Here is a 16,269-nt window from a genome sequence, read left to right as displayed (position 1 = left end):
TACCAGAAACTTGGTCTCAATAAAAGTTTTATTTTAATATTATTTTTCGATTGTATATCAAATTTAATTTGTTGCTATTTTAGACCACTAACTGGGCATCAGACCTGCTATCTTCATGGCCCCAGTGGATAGTAGTATCATCTTTAGTTTTTGTTCACACCTGCGTAACTTTTCTTGCCGAAGTTCCCGGTTGTGGCAAAGGTTACATAGGGCCAGGTGGATTGGGAGATCATGGAAAACTTGAGAATTGTACAGGAGGTGTTGCTGGATACATCGATCGACAACTGTTTGGAAATCATTTGTATTCAGATCAAAATTTGGAGAAAGTATATGAAATTGAAAATAAGTTTGATCCTGAAGGTAAGAACTAATAAACGCATAATAGTTATTCGTTCATTTTTTTGAAAATAAAATATAATATAACGTTGTGGTATTTGTTTGATACTGGGGAACAGTTTGGTTTAACAATAAACATAAATAATTGATGGATTCGACCGTTACTTGATGGAAGTTCATTTTATCTCACAATAAAACACTGAAAACTTTTGTTTTCTATACTTCCACAAAATTTATTATTTACAACTATCTGACTACAGCTGTTTCGGCAGAGTGCCTTTTTCAGTGATATAATTTACAATGTGTTTGCCTTTTTAAGTCTCTAACTGAAGAGGTTGAGGAGTGGGGAGCTGTTTGTCTTGAGTTGGTCATTCAGAATTATATCTGTATTTTTCAGTTTATTAATTTCCATAGATTCTAAAAAAGATAGCTTAAGGCCTTTATTTTGGATATGCAGAATTTGAAACTCTTCATTGAAAGAATGATTATGATCTAGAAAGTGAAGTGCGTATGTAGAAGTGTCTGTTTTTCTATTGTTGAAAGCCCTTTTGTGTTCTGCTATCCGTTTGTCAAAAGTTCTGCCAGTTTGACCGATGTAAGTTTTCGGACCGTCACCACAAGTTAGTTTGTACACACCACTCTGTAGTTGCTTTCTCTTTCGGCTTTTATTGTTCTTAATATATTTGCTTAAGTTGTTGTTAGTTCTGAATGCTGGTGTTATTCCTTTCTTTTTTATGTATCTGGCTATTTTTGTTGTTATCTTGCCAGTATATGTGAGAGAGCAGAAGGTACTGGGATCTTTCTGTGGTGGTGGATACACTAATTTCAGGGCTTTCTTATGGAGTTTTTGATTTAAAATTTTGTTAACTGTTTGTTCGTTATAGCCGTTGTTTAGAACAGAATAATTCCATAAACTTTCTAGATGTAACGATTACCAGACTACACAACAAACATGAGTTCTCCGTATATCATAAACCTACCCATACTGACACAGCTATACACAATTCATCATCCCATCCTACACAACACAAATTAGCAGCCTACCATAGCATGATACATAGACTGACAGAAATTCCCATGACAAAAAATAACTTCGGGATAGAACTAAACATCATTAAACAAATAGCAGTAAACAACGGCTGTAACGAACAAACAGTTAACAAAATTTTAAATCAAAAACTCCATAAGAAAGCCCTGAAATTAGTGTCTCCACCACCACAGAAAGAACCCAGTACCTTCTGCTCTCTCACATATACTGGCAAGATAACAACAAAAATAGCCAGATACATAAAAATGAAAGGAATAACACCAGCATTCAGAACTAACAACAACTTAAGCAAATATATTAAGAACAATAAAAGCCGAAAGAGAAAGCAACTACAGAGTGGTGTGTACAAACTAACTTGTGGTGACTGTCCGAAAACGTAAGCAGAACACAAAAGGGCTTTCAACAATAGAAAAACAGACACTTCTACATACGCACTTCACCTTCTAGATCATAATCATTCTTTCAATGAAGAGTTTCAAATTCTGCATATCCAAAATAAAGGCCTTAAGCTATCTTTTTTAGAATCTATGGAAATTAATAAACTGAAAAATACAGATATAATTCTGAATGACCAACTCGAGACAAACAGCTCCCCACTCCTCAACCTCTTCAGTTAGAGACTTAAAATGGCAAACACATTGTAAATTATATCACTTGAAAAAGGCACTCTGCCGAAACAGCTGTAGTCAGATAGTTGTAAATAATAAATTTTGTGGAAGTATAGAAAACAAAAGTTTTCAGTGTTTTATTGTGAAATAAACATAAAGAAAACAAAAACCATGGTTATCAGTAAGAGGGGCAAAGCTATTATAGTAGGGAAGGAAATAATGCTAAATTTGCAGTTACTCGAGCGTTATGGGACAGTGGCGGATCCAGCATCGTCAAGAGGGGGGGGGGCGATTGGCTAAATTTCTATGGAAAATAAATGAATGTTTTTATAATCTTTACATATAACTTGGTTTGAGAGGGGAGGCCGATCGCCCCCATCGCCATCCCATGGATTCGCCACTGTATGGGGATCTATTGGGTTGTGAAGAGTAGGTCCTAAAACCAAAAAAAGTTAAGTAAAGTTTTTCATTTTAGTGGTGACTTTCCATTTTTAATTTAATTTTCCACTTCCAACAATCGTTTTTTCCGATTATAGCGCCATCTATCCATAATTCGAAAAAATGTATCGAATAAAAGTTGCTTATTTTTACGTAAAGAATCCAAATCTGCAATAAAAATTGGGGGCTCCCATTTTAAGATTTTAAAGTAACCCCCTCCACACCTTCGTGGGGGGTCGTGTTTGGTGCCATTCGATAGATTTTTCAAAAATATTAAATAAGTTTATTTTGCAGTTTTTCAATTTGATGTTCATTTCGCGAAATATTGCGGGGTTCGTATTTAAAATTTTAAATTTTAGCCCCCACCCCTCTCCGTGCTGGGTTGTTTGGTATCATTCGATAGATTTTTGAAAAATTTTGAACACGTATTTTTTAGTTTTTCGATCTGACATCTGATATTTTTTTTTGTGAAACTTTGTGACTCGCCCATTTCCTTACAAATTGTTAGATTTTTGAAATATACACTGTTTTGCATGTACTTAACTTACCTTATCTTAATCTGACGATTTCGAGTTTTTCTAAGGATAGATTTTTTTTTCGGACCCCTCTGAACGAAGTCCCCTGTATTGAGAGCCAATATGTATGGTAGAGGTACATTTACAGGGCGGAATGGGACGTTTCGATGCCGCCGGTTCATCGCCAGTCCATTTCATCGCCGTCATATCTCGCATTTCATAGAATTCCTAATTAATACTAAAAATAACTAATAATTGTAACTGTCGAAAATTCGGAAATATATCAGATAGCGATTAATTGACTGGCGATGAATCGGCCGGCATCGGCATCGAACTGGCGGCATCGAAACGGCGGCGATGAAACGTCCTAGACCCTTTACAGGGTACAAGGTTTCTCCCCTTGTGATAATCTGACGCGCTCGAGTAACTGCAAAAATCGCCGCTTGGGCTCCCCTACCATTACAAGGATTCAGATAAAAAATGAAGATACGCTTTTAAGAAAAGCAGAAGGTAGAGACGAATTTGCAATAGTTATAACAAATCTTCATTGGTCGAATTAATTAGTATAAGAAGAAGTGATATTTGTAAAACAGGCATACACCTTACTGATATACATTACTGAAATACATGCTTGAAGGTTTAAGAAATGAATATAGGTATTGTCATTACTCATTACCAGTGGCGGATGATGAGAGGACGGTGCCCCACCCTGGGTAGAAAAATGATATAAACTTAACGACAAAAGTTTTGCAACACCAAAATTCATAGTTGATTTTCTCGTGAACAAATTAACGGATTGTGCTAATCTTTTTATGTTAGATTTTTTCTTTGGTATTTGAAAATGTTATATATACATATAAATGTACAGATTTTTTTTGTTCTTTGAGACAATCTGTAGGGAGAACGACGTACAAGGGTGGGTATTAGGGTGGAGTGAAAACTGGCTCGAAAAAAAAAAGTCCTTAAATCAATTGACCTATATGTGGAAAAGTTGCCTAATATAATGGTCTATTCTAGAAAAAAAAAGTGGCTTAAAATATTGCCATCTTCTACTGCCCATTTGACCGTGAAATTTAAAAAATTGAAGATAAATATTTTTTAAAGCCGTCATGCAGCTCTTCGCTTATTTCCATAAAAAATTCGTAATTTTTTATGGAAATAACCCAGAACTCACCGCGTGGAGGTAGCTGCATATCGAGTTCCACCGCCCTCCCACCCTTATTTGTACTTTTGTGATTAATTTTCATTAAAAACTTGAAGATATTGACTTTTTGTCTCGAATACTGGCAAACTAGCTCTAGAAGCAATTCGTGCCCTTATAAATCCATCCCTTGCTGTATTTCCACATACAGCAACTGCCGCTTCTGTTACTAATTTGATGCACCTTTCCACTGCTTGCGTGTGGCATGGATATTTTAGAATTTCAATTTCAGCTGGAACATCTAAAATCATTTCTTCTAGTTCTTCATTGGAAATACATTTTGTCAGGGGAGGTTCTGTTATTGTTGTCGACTGCCAGTCAATCATATCGATGTAGTCTTCAGCATAAAAATTTAAAGGTGGCAATTTGAATTCCCGTATTTCTTGTTGGTTTGCTGTTTTCCTACACTTCAATAATCTTCTAAGGCCTAATTCTCTCACTGTTTTGCGACTGTCAGCCAACATAGCCAATAATACATTTTCAGGATGACCGAAATAGCCATTCCTTTGAATTACTGGATCTATGATTTTTCTCAAATCTTCTGGTAAAAATCTTGATTTTTCAATCATACCAAATAGATGCTTGCTCCCGTGTCGACATGATGGTTGCATTTTGATTGCAAACCATGTGGTGGCATATACTTTCATAACATATTCTGTTAGAATAGTTAGATTTTGTGATGGTTTCGCTGTGGAGACATATAATCGTAAAATCCGGTTTGCGGTCGTAAGCCATCTGGAATGAGCCATTTTTCCGGGGTTCCTTTTTGACAAGTTCAAAGAGATGTTACCTTTTGAAATGGCATTACAAATTTCGTATAAGTATTGTTGGTCGGTGCTAAGTTGATCAGCACTAATTTCAGGCAAAGTAATTTCTATCCTTTTAAAATTTGTAGGTTGTAAAGTTTCACATTTTTCTAATTGCTTTCCTATCTCGCCACCAAATCCTTTTGGGCCAGTTGTTTTTCCGTCCAAATGTTGCAGCAAATGTCTTAAAGGTAGTTCGTTTGCGTGCAATAGGCAAACAAACCATTGTAGGGACCGATTCATCGAAAGCTCAAGCTGTCTAATAATTCCATTCTTATTACCAGTATTTACTGCTGTACCATCACAACCTATAGCCTGCAAATTTGAAACGTCAAAATTATGCTCCAAAAATTCTAGAATGCTCTTCTTTATACTTTGCGAATTGCCAGATGCAGGAGTCAAATGACCAATATATTTGGATCCTGGTTCTGAAACTAGGACTATATGCTCCTCAATCTTCGTTTTCTTGGACAAACTTCCTTCTTCACTAGTTTGAACTAACGTTTGGTCTTTTCTTCCATCAAAATATATTCCATATACCAATTCAGAACCTTCTTCTTTATCTTTTCTCTTGAGCTCAAATCGAGCTTTTGCCCTTTCTCTACGAATTTTGCTGCGGTCGACAATTTTTGATGAATCTTCTGTAGTAATTATTCCTACATCTTTTAACACTGCACTAACAAGAATTGCTGCCGTCCTATCTGAAACACCCGTTCTGTCACATGCCTGTGCTACACTGGGTAGTTTTATTCTCATCTGAGAAGTTGAAGGAGTATCGACCTTGTCTTCTAATTTAATGACATTTTCTTCTGATGAACTGTTGTTTGAAGTCTCCTCTTCTAGAATAGATGACACTGACTGGTATGCTCTGCCAATTAAAGATTCATTGTATGGATCATCATATTCATCATGCCTGATTCTCCTTTCCTCGGTTTTACTTTTACGCTTCCATCTCTTTTCGAGTACTTTTGTAGTTTTTTGATCAACTCTACCGATTACCATTTTACGCGAAGTTCTTTGGTCGGTTAGAAATTCACGTTCAAGTACAGGCACTTTTATTGTACAAGAACAGCTTAAAAAGTCTTTACATTTGCATAAAGATATATCAAAGAGTTTCTTCTCGGCCAATTCTCTAAATGAAACAACCTGTTTTGAATTATTAAGTTTACCGTCCTTTTTTAGCCGTTTCATTATATTACGATATTTACCGTGGTATTCTCGAATTTTATGTAATATTTGTTGGTCTGATACAACACAAATGGAACTTTTCTGCCACAAGTTTTTCAAGTCTTTTATTAAACGAGAACAGACATCATCAGCGAAACTAGGTCTTTGTTTACTTTGTTGTACAACAATTTCTTGTCGACGATATAAGTAACATTTAATAATATCCGCGTAGGTCGGCAACACATTGTTCTTAAATGGTTTTGGTACACCAAACACAGGGCACAATGAATCACGTCGCGTAAAAGACATTTTTTACATACGTTAAGTGCTCTAATGCTGCCAAACAACTAAAATATTTCAACAACATCAGCGGGGGCAGACGATACATAGGTCCACGACCACAACCGATTTATTGCGACGGAGTTCGTGGAATCCTCTTAGCCTCGTTGGTCAAAGAGCATGTAGTATTGTTTCAAGGTCATTATATTGAGTTGCTATTTGGTTCTAGGAATGTTTTGTAATACCTTATTTACGTAATTATCCAGTAATAATTATTCATAAGATATTAGTGACAATAATAAGATATTATATATATATTTTTAAATATAGGGAAAATTTCAATTTTCAAAGCGGTTTGGACAGTAGAAGTTTTAAGTTGATTGACCTGAGATTTTTTTTGGTGAATACTGGTAGTAAAAGGCAACTTTTCTAAACATAGGCTTTAGGGAATTATGAAAAAAAAATTTCGCTCCACCCTAGTGGGTATACGTTGAAATCATGTTATAGTCTCATGTATTGTGAACATTTTGTTTTTTTATTTTCCCAGATATTTCAAAAAATGTTCCAAAGATTTTGCAAAACAGTTCAACATTTCCCTACATTTCTTTCTTATTTGGTGAATTAGATACTGTTATTCAAAACAAGACAGCAAATTATTTTCTAAAATTTAACTACCAATAATTTTAGGTTTTCTTGGCACATTGACATCCATCCTTACTGTATATTTGGGAGTGCAAGCTGGAAGAATCTTAAGAACCTATCAGGATGTTAGAGGAAGAATGTATAGATGGATAGCGTGGGGCATTATACTTGTAAGTAAAATGGATTCTTTTAATATTTTCGTTAGATATTTTGACAATTACAATAAACCTATTTATATAACAATATTTATATTCATTTATTTATATAAATATACTAATATTTATATAACAAATTACAATAAACCTCTAGCGCTAATATTTATTGATTCTCACAAAGCCTTTGACACACTTTAGCTAAGCAAAATACTAAGGGTAAAAGAATGCAGGCTAGATTATAGGTATACAAAATTATTATAGGATGTATAGGGTGTCTCATTAAGAATTGTCCATATAGTAACTGGAGAAACCTTAACACAAAATACGAAGATTTAAGCCAAATCACTTAAATAAAATGTGGCTCCATACCGAGTTACAGGGAGTTTTCTCTAAAAGTTTAAAAACGATTTATACCCAGTAATTTAAATCCGTTTAACATATCCTTGTCATGCTTGGCAGAGTTACTGTACACACTACTAAATTATGTTAAATTAAAGTTTCTGGCTACTACCAGAGGCGTACGACGGGGCAAAATCAATGGTTGACTCTTCCCAAATTCTGGCGGAGCGGAACTGCTATTTTAGCATAGTTTTAAGATTATCCAATAGTTTGTATGTAAATAATATATTCTTCATTCGTAACGATAAAGTCATTAGTTTTCGAGATATTTGAAGTTAAAAATGAAACTGCACAGTTGTTTTGATTAATGTATTATGCCCCTCCGTTTTTAACTTCAAATATCTCTAAAACTAATGTTGTATCGTTACGAATGAAGAGTATATTATTTATATAGAAAGTATTGGAGAATCTAAAAATTATGCTAAAATAGCAGTTCCGTCTCTGGGGTATAATTTGGGAAGGGTCAACCATTCATTTTTCCCTGTCGTACGCCTCTGGTAGTAGCCAGAAACGATTATTTAACATAATTTAGTAGGGTATACAGTACCTCTGCCAAGTATGACAAGGATTTGTCAAACGGTTTTAAAGTATTGGGTACAAATTAGTTTTTCAATTTTTAAATAAAACACCCTGTAACTCAGTAACGAGCCACATTTTATATAACTGATTAGGGTTGAATGTTAATATTTTAAGGTCTAGAATCTACAACTCAGAGATTGAACATTCTTAATGAATCACCCTGTATATACCTACAGGCAAAGAGCACCGTCAAATTACATATTAATATTAATTTACTATATATTTTTTTTGTAGGGACTTCTTGGTGGAGGTCTGTGCACATTCTCTATAAACGACGGTCCCATTCCGTTAAATAAGAAACTCTGGTCTCTTTCATACACATTTGTAACAGCTGGTATGGCGTTCCTAATCCAAGCTGGTCTATTCTTATTTGTAGACATCTTACGGAAATGGGGTGGCAGGCCGTTGTTCTACCCAGGCATGAATCCCATCATTGTCTACGTTGGGCACGAGCTCATGAAGAATACGTTTCCGTTCGGATGGAAACCGACAGTTATCACCCATGGTACCTATCTGTTTATGAATCTATGGGGCACCTTCTTATGGTTTTGTATTTCGATTTGGATGTACAAGCATAACATATTTTTCAAAATATAGTAGTCGAGTTTGTGATATAGTTATAATGTATATAAATTTGTTTATTGTTAATAACCACTGATTCTTTCTAAATAGATATAGCATTGACTGATCAGACATTAGATATAGTAGTATGGTATAACTAGACCCAAACCCAGACATCCAAAGTGAAAGTTCCAACACCAAATTATTCTATATGGTCCACGTAATGTTCAGATGTTCAGAAAAAATCACACCATTTTGAGCGTCGGGCTTGGGAGGGGGAGGGGGGGGAGGGAGGAGAAATCGGTAAATTCGTAGTTTTTTACGTTTTTCGGCAATATTTCTAAAACTATGCGGTTTAGCATGAACAACCTTCTATACAAAAATGTTCTACATTAAATTTGAAATAAAAAAGGTCCGGTGCATAATTCTTCCAACATGAACGGTTCCAAAGTTACGGAGGTAGTATAGTATAATTGGTCCAAAAAAACGGCATAACCTTGTCATCCCAAATTAAAGTTTTCCACTAACACCAAATTGTTCTATATGGTCCACATATTGTTCAGTAAAAAGTTACACCATTTTGACCGTCCGGTTTGAGGGTAGATGGGGGAAAAGTCGGTAAATTAGTAGTTTTTTTAAATTTTTCGTCAATATTTGTAAAACTATGCTTTAGCGTAAACAATGTTATATACAAAAATATTATACATAAAATTTAAAACAAAAAAGGTCCTATACATAAAATCAACGGTTCCAGAGTTACGGAGGGTGAAAAGAGGATATTTTCGATACTTTTTATATATTTTGGGCAATTTATAATATTATTACTGATGAAAATTTCTTTGTAACAGGATTGTGTTTTGTAAATAAAATTTGCTATTTCAGTGGCCGATAGTAAGTTAGTGATAAGCCATTGAAGAAACGTCAACCTCACCACCCAAAAGCATCATCAATTGCCCAAATAATATAAAAAGTAACGAAAGCCTCCACTTTTCACCCTCCGTAACTCTGGAACCTTTGATTTTATAACAATTATGTATAGGACCTTTTTTGTTTTAAATTTTATGTAGAATATTTTTGTATAGAACATTGTTTACGCTAAAGCATAGTTTTAGAAATATTGACGAAAAACGTAAAAAATTACTAATTTACCGAATTCTCCCCCATCTCCCCCCCCAAAACCGGACGCTCAAAATGTGTAACTTTTTACTGAACCCACAAGGAAAAAGTTTTCCTGTAGTTGGCTGTATACCATGTAATACAAAAAAACAGTAAAATCCTGTATAAAAGGTATATTTAAAAAAAACCCTTAAAAGGGCAACATCAAATTCACATAACTAGTTTTCGACTGGTTTACCAGTCATCATCAGTGTTTACCTAAAATGAATATAACCTGATAAAAAAGGCAAAGATGTTGAAATTTTGACTAGGGTTAAAATAGTCGGTTATACTCACGTGCAATGTACATGCTAACCACCAAGATAGTATTATACAAAAATATGTGGGTCAAAGCCCAGTAAAAGTAGTCCGTCAAGGAAACATTGGTATAAAATGCTACCTTAAGCCTGGATGTTTAAAATATTATCTAATTTGCCCTAGGTAACATCTGAGATCTAGATATGACTTGTTCACATGTTGGAAGTGAGACGGCAAGTGACAATGAAATGGTTGGGAACCTCGGAACGATGACAAGACAAACGACAGTTCCACAGGTAGTTAAAAAATTTTAAAATTTTTTTAAATATGACAGGTTATTTTTTAACTACCTGTGGAACTGTCGTTTTATTTTTAAATATGACAGGCTATAACTGTGCAACATAAGAAGTACGAAAGTAAATGGCGCTAATAATTATTCCAATAAACAACAATGTAATTTGCAATTTACTTTCGTTCTTCTTATTTTGCACAGTAAAATATTCGTTGTCGAAGTAATCCAAAACAGGCGTATGTTCGTAGAATAGGGTATAGCACATTTTTGTATAGAAGGTTGTTCATGCTAAACCTTAGGAATATTGACGAAAAACGTAAAAAACTACGAATTTACCGATTTCTACCTCCTCTCCCCCCCCCAAACCCGACGCTAAAATGGTGTGACTTTTTTCTGAACATTACGTGGCCATATAGAACAATTTGGTGTTGGAGGATAACTTTCACTTTGGATGTCTGGGATATGCCATTATTTGGATCAACTGTATCATACTATAGGGTGTATTTTCTTTCTTTTTAGCATATGTTGATAGTTTTATACTATTTAAACGGAAGGTATTTAAAATTACATTAATTTTTTAAATAATAAGTAAAACTTTCGATTGAAACAATAATATTGTAATTGCTATTAATTTGGTACATAGCTAGCATGTTTTATTTAATTTTTTAGTTTTTATTCAATTTAAATTATCCTTTCGTCTTACGAACTGTACTTGCCATCTTTAACATCTTTATCGGATGTACTTATACAGTGTCACCCATTTAGATTTTAACCATTGTTTAAATGTTTCATAATAAAAAGTCTACTTCGGGACATAATTTAAAATTTTTATTCAAATTTCCAAAGTACGCTACGATACTTTTTGTTGGTCGAAAATGGAGAATTTTTATTAAAAAAATTTCTACGCCACGGGTTTAGAGTGACTTCAAAAAGTAATGATTATAATACAGAAGTTATAACAACTTACCTCAACACCTTATTTCGCTTATAACTGAACTATACGAACACACTACTGGATCAGTTAAAGTTCTTGACACACTTTCACACGAATTTCATCCAGAACGGGGTGTCAGACAGGGATGTATACTGTCTCCACAGTTATTTAATATATATGGAGAGCATATTATGAGAAGAGCACTTGAAGGATGGAAAAAAGGCATCTCAATAAATGGTCATAAAATAAACAACCTACGTTTCGCAGATGACAAACCCCTTCTTGCAAATAGTCAAGCAGAGCTGATTGATCTTATACGACTGGTTGAAAACGAAAGTCAAATGTTTGGTCTGCAATTAAACATATCAAAGACAAAGATCATGATAGTGGATAGACTACATAACAATCATCTACACATAACCACAATTGATCGGTTTGAGGTTGTGAGCTCATACTTATATCTGGGATCATTAATCACAAACACAGGGTCACTACAAGAAGAAATAAAACGTAGATGTGATCTAGCAAAAGTCGCCACAGCAAAAATGACCACAATATGGAAGGACTGTCAAATTTCAAGAGCGTTAAAGATTAAGTTGATCAACTGCTTAATATTCCCAATACTGACCTACGGATGTGAATCTTGGACCCTGAGAAATTCGGAAAGAAGAAAGATAGACGCCACTGAAATGTTCTGTTGGAGACGAATGCTACGAATTCCTTGGACCGATCATAGAACAAATAATTCAATTTTAAGAGAGCTTAAAGTTAGCCAACGACTCTCCAGTAAAGTCCATCTCCAACAATTAAAATACTTTGGACATGTTATGAGAGCAAACACAGAAAACATGGAAATACTCATTATACAAGGAAAGGTGGAAGGCCGAAGATCACGAGGAAGATCCCCAACAAGATGGATCGATCAGATTACGGGAATATGCAAAAGACCCATGCATGAGTTAAAAGAAATGACCAGAGACAGAGATCTTTGGAAACGGACAATACACTCCCTCCGGGGGGTCAGGATTGACGAGAGAGAGAGAGAGAGAGAGAAAGAGAGAGAAAGAGAGAGAGAGAGAGAGAGAGAGAGATAACAACTTAGTTTTAAAACTCACTAAGCTGCGAGTTGAAGTAACACTCTTTATCAAGAGTATCTTGATCACTATCAACACTTTTATTAATTTGTAAAATAGGGCTTATCAACGCTTCTCATATGTTTTGGGCTTTTGTCATATATCATAATACTAAGTGCGTTCGCGGATAACTGTCGGCGACTAGTCGTTGACACCTACTAACCTCACCTATTATAAATAAATAAAAAAATATTTCGTCTCGGCACCCGTATGATTTATAATTTTTGAAAATCACGGGGGGTAGTAACCAGAGAAATTTCCACCTGTTGTCAATCTGGTGGTATGGGAACGATATTTATTATCGTTTTCTGTGCTACTTAATTGATAACTTATTTTGTTTCTCGCTAGATGTCTCTAGGATATCCGCGGCATTTCTTTCTTTGCACTTCGGAAGGTCCCAAAGCGAAGTACCTGGTTAAATTGGAGAGAAGAGGATATGGGACTACTGATGAGGGGAAAAAACCCCGAAACCGGTATAGACTCTTCCTGCACTCTCCGATTTAACTAGAGTATAATGCTGCTGCATTTTCGGATTGCAAAGAAATTGAAAATGTTTATACATTTTTATTATAAATAATACCGTTAATAGATATACAAGATATATTTACTTTTAATTATTATTAATAACTAATTATTAAATTACACTAGGTAAATATACCTATCAACGGTATTATTTATAATAGGTGAGGTTAGGAGTTGTATCAGCGAACGTACTTAATATTAATATATTTACGTCATACGTCTTTGGTTTGTATCATCGGTATATAAACTCAGTTCGCTCAACTGAGATTCATTTTGAGATTCAGAGTAAGAAACATACAACACAAAAATTCCTACCCCGCATTATTAACAGCTCAAATAAACTTACTCTCTTTAAAAAAGAAGAATTATTGGAAATAGTGGGAGTGTGTACTAAACTCATACAATTTTGTGGAATTTATTTCCTCAAAATATTTTTATTTTCCGCAAAAAATATTTTTTTCATTTGTTATCAATACAGGTGTAAATAAATAATTATTGATTGGCGTAAGATCTATGTTATTTATGTCTGTTTACTATTAATAATATTGGGTATGAGCACGTGTGTTTGGTTGTATAGTAATTAGTAATTTCCAGCCACGTCTAGTCTGTCAAAATGTAATCTGTCGCAAAAAAAAAATACTAAAATTACTAGACAGTTGTGTCTCGAGCTTAGCGAACCGACTATACCAATAACGTATGACTTAGACACAGTATAAAGAGGGACAGTAAAACTACTCTCCGAAAAATTGGAAGTAAAATCTGTAGTCTCGCATGGCGACAGCGCAATGTTCTTAGTCGCTTTTGCCCCACTCTCGCATTGCTAATCGCATAGAAACGTACGGATTTTAACATGGAAAACCCGCATCCACCACTGGTGAATTACCAATTGCGTACTGCCGGTATTACTTCTTGAGATCAAAGTGCCGACAGAGGAGTGGTTTTACTGTGGAACCTCTATATACTGTGACTTAGATATATTAATATTATGACATATGACAAAAGCCCGAAACAAATGAGAAGCGTTGATAAGCCCTATTGACTCTTAAAATCTAAAATACAGACTGACTTATTCAGCAGCAAAAACTGGCTTATATACTCGTGCATAACTAATTTATAGAAAACTGTCTTATGTTTCTGACGGATTTCGTACCGTCTTGACCATAGATATAATAATCTGTAGATTAGGCAAGGTATGGGCCGCTCTGTGGATCGAGTTGTAACGTCAATATTAAGGGTAAGAACAGAACAAGTGGGTCGAGGTGGAGGTGTAGGTCGCGGTGGATGCTACTAGTTAAGTCGCGGTCGATGTCGACAGCACATAGCAAGGAGGTCACCTGCGCTGTCAGTCGAGCTAGAACCACTATCAAGTGAAGTAGTTTAATGAAATTTGAATGCCAAAATTTTGTGCTTTTGTGATGTTGTGTCAGTCAAGTGATGATAGTGATGAAATGTCAGCTGGAAATAATCAGATCCTCCTTCATATTTCAAAAATTTACTGAATTTAATTACTTTAGAAATACAAAAACCTTCAAAATTAGAAATTCAATTACCTCGACACCAGAAGGTACAAGAGGACGGCTTAAGTAAGTAAGAAATTCAAAAATAAACTAAATACAAAAAAGGGATTATATAAACAGTATCAACTCAGATAGCGCAGGTAATAAAAACTTGACTTCGAACGGACCAATCACAGGGAAGCATCAAGGGCCCAGGGCCGCGCAGTAGACATCCATGTAAAACAAACTCATTTGATTTTCAAAAGCATCGATGTAAACCTCCTGGATGGCATCGCGCTAAACCTTCACCGCCACTTACCTGCTCTGTTCTCTTCCATTCACTACAATGTGTTTTACATGGATATCGACCGCGACCTCCACCTCCACCGCGACCCACTTGTTCTGTTCTTACCCTAAGGATTGAGTGGTCTAGCCATCTTTGTCTGTCACATGCTCGGGATCGCTTGGTTAAAAGAGATAGATAGACCACCGATCGACTGTCCGCGCTACGCTTTTTTGCTCAGTATGCCTTGTTTACGGTTAATATGTCTATGGTCTTGACACAAGATAATGAGTGACGTAGAAGTTTCAGGACGCTGAGGGCATGACCCACTTTTGTTTCTCGAATGTATTACCGTAAAGGTATTCGAATAGTGTTTCGATCTCTGAACGAGACCGACAACTTCATCTATGTACTTACTTTTTGATCATTCAAATGTAATTTTAGTACTTTTTTTGGTTAATGTTATTTTAAATATTGTAACTCTCTTATTTAGTTATGTTGAATTCTGTTTTCGGCTGTCTTTTCTCAATTTATCACATTTAGTATTTGCTATTCAAAGCACTGGTAATGGTCAAACACTGCTGATGCGGTTCATTGTTAAGACAGAATTGAACAAAACGTTAGTAATCTTGAACAGGTATTTATTTCCTATCTTATTTTTAATTTTAGTGTTTAATAAAATTATGTATTGTATAAGATTTTTAATTAACCTCCTAATCCCCAATCCGTATTGATTATTTATAGTATATTATTCAACGAGCTTGTAATTATGGCTATTATTCACGATGATGATGTTTGCGACACGAGCCGTAGGTGAGTGTCGTAATTCATCAGAGGGAGTAATAGCCATTACATGCGAGTAGAATACTATACTTTTTCTACGACCTTTTTTATTTGGACTAGTAGGAAAATATAAATATCAACTACTAACATTATTTAAAATCTAAAGATTTTATTTTTCATAAGAAAACATAGTTTATATAACTATGAACACTATTAGAACTACGTTTCTTGAGCTATGAAACAGTTGTCATTTTAGTGTCATGGTATATAATATTACGTATAATGATAATGGCGGTGGCTTTTAAAAATAAGACATTTTAAGGCAATTACAAATGAAAAAGAACGTTTGCTCCCAATAAAAATCTATTGTACAATCAACAGTAAGTGAAACAGAATTCATTGATATAAATTTCATATCCGTAAACCTTTTTACGGAATCCATTGTTTATGTTTACTTTTTAATAACGTCAATCTTAAAATGTCAAATGTTGAAATTTAAACGTAAAAAATATAGGTACTGGTACAATATGCAATTGTTACAGTTAAAAATCCTTAAACATTTTTCGAAGTTAATTGTTGATATAAATTACAATGATTATTTTATTAAATAAACAAGTTTAAGTAATTTTATTTGCTAATAATAAGTATATTAAAAGTGCCATGCACCACTTGAATCTAA

At 34.7% G+C, this 16,269-nt stretch overlaps 1 protein-coding gene across 2 annotated transcripts in view; it reads left to right on the top strand.

The window, feature by feature from the left end:
• Positions 1-15,503, top strand: part of LOC114349364 (heparan-alpha-glucosaminide N-acetyltransferase) — a 43,938-nt gene extending 28,435 nt beyond the window's left edge. For both annotated transcript variants that reach the window (XM_028299713.2, XM_028299715.2), the window contains exons 6-8: positions 84-360; positions 7,086-7,210; positions 8,408-15,503. In XM_028299713.2, the coding sequence (XP_028155514.2) occupies positions 84-360; positions 7,086-7,210; positions 8,408-8,770 (765 nt within the window). In that variant the 3' untranslated portion in view covers positions 8,771-15,503. The remainder of the gene's footprint in view (positions 1-83; positions 361-7,085; positions 7,211-8,407) is intronic.
• The last annotated feature ends 766 nt before the right edge of the window (positions 15,504-16,269 follow it).

The sequence above is a fragment of the Diabrotica virgifera genome, chromosome 4, assembly GCF_917563875.1.
Source record: "Diabrotica virgifera virgifera chromosome 4, PGI_DIABVI_V3a".
NCBI lineage: Eukaryota > Metazoa > Arthropoda > Insecta > Coleoptera > Chrysomelidae > Diabrotica > Diabrotica virgifera.
This window is presented reverse-complemented; position numbering and strand designations above follow the sequence as displayed.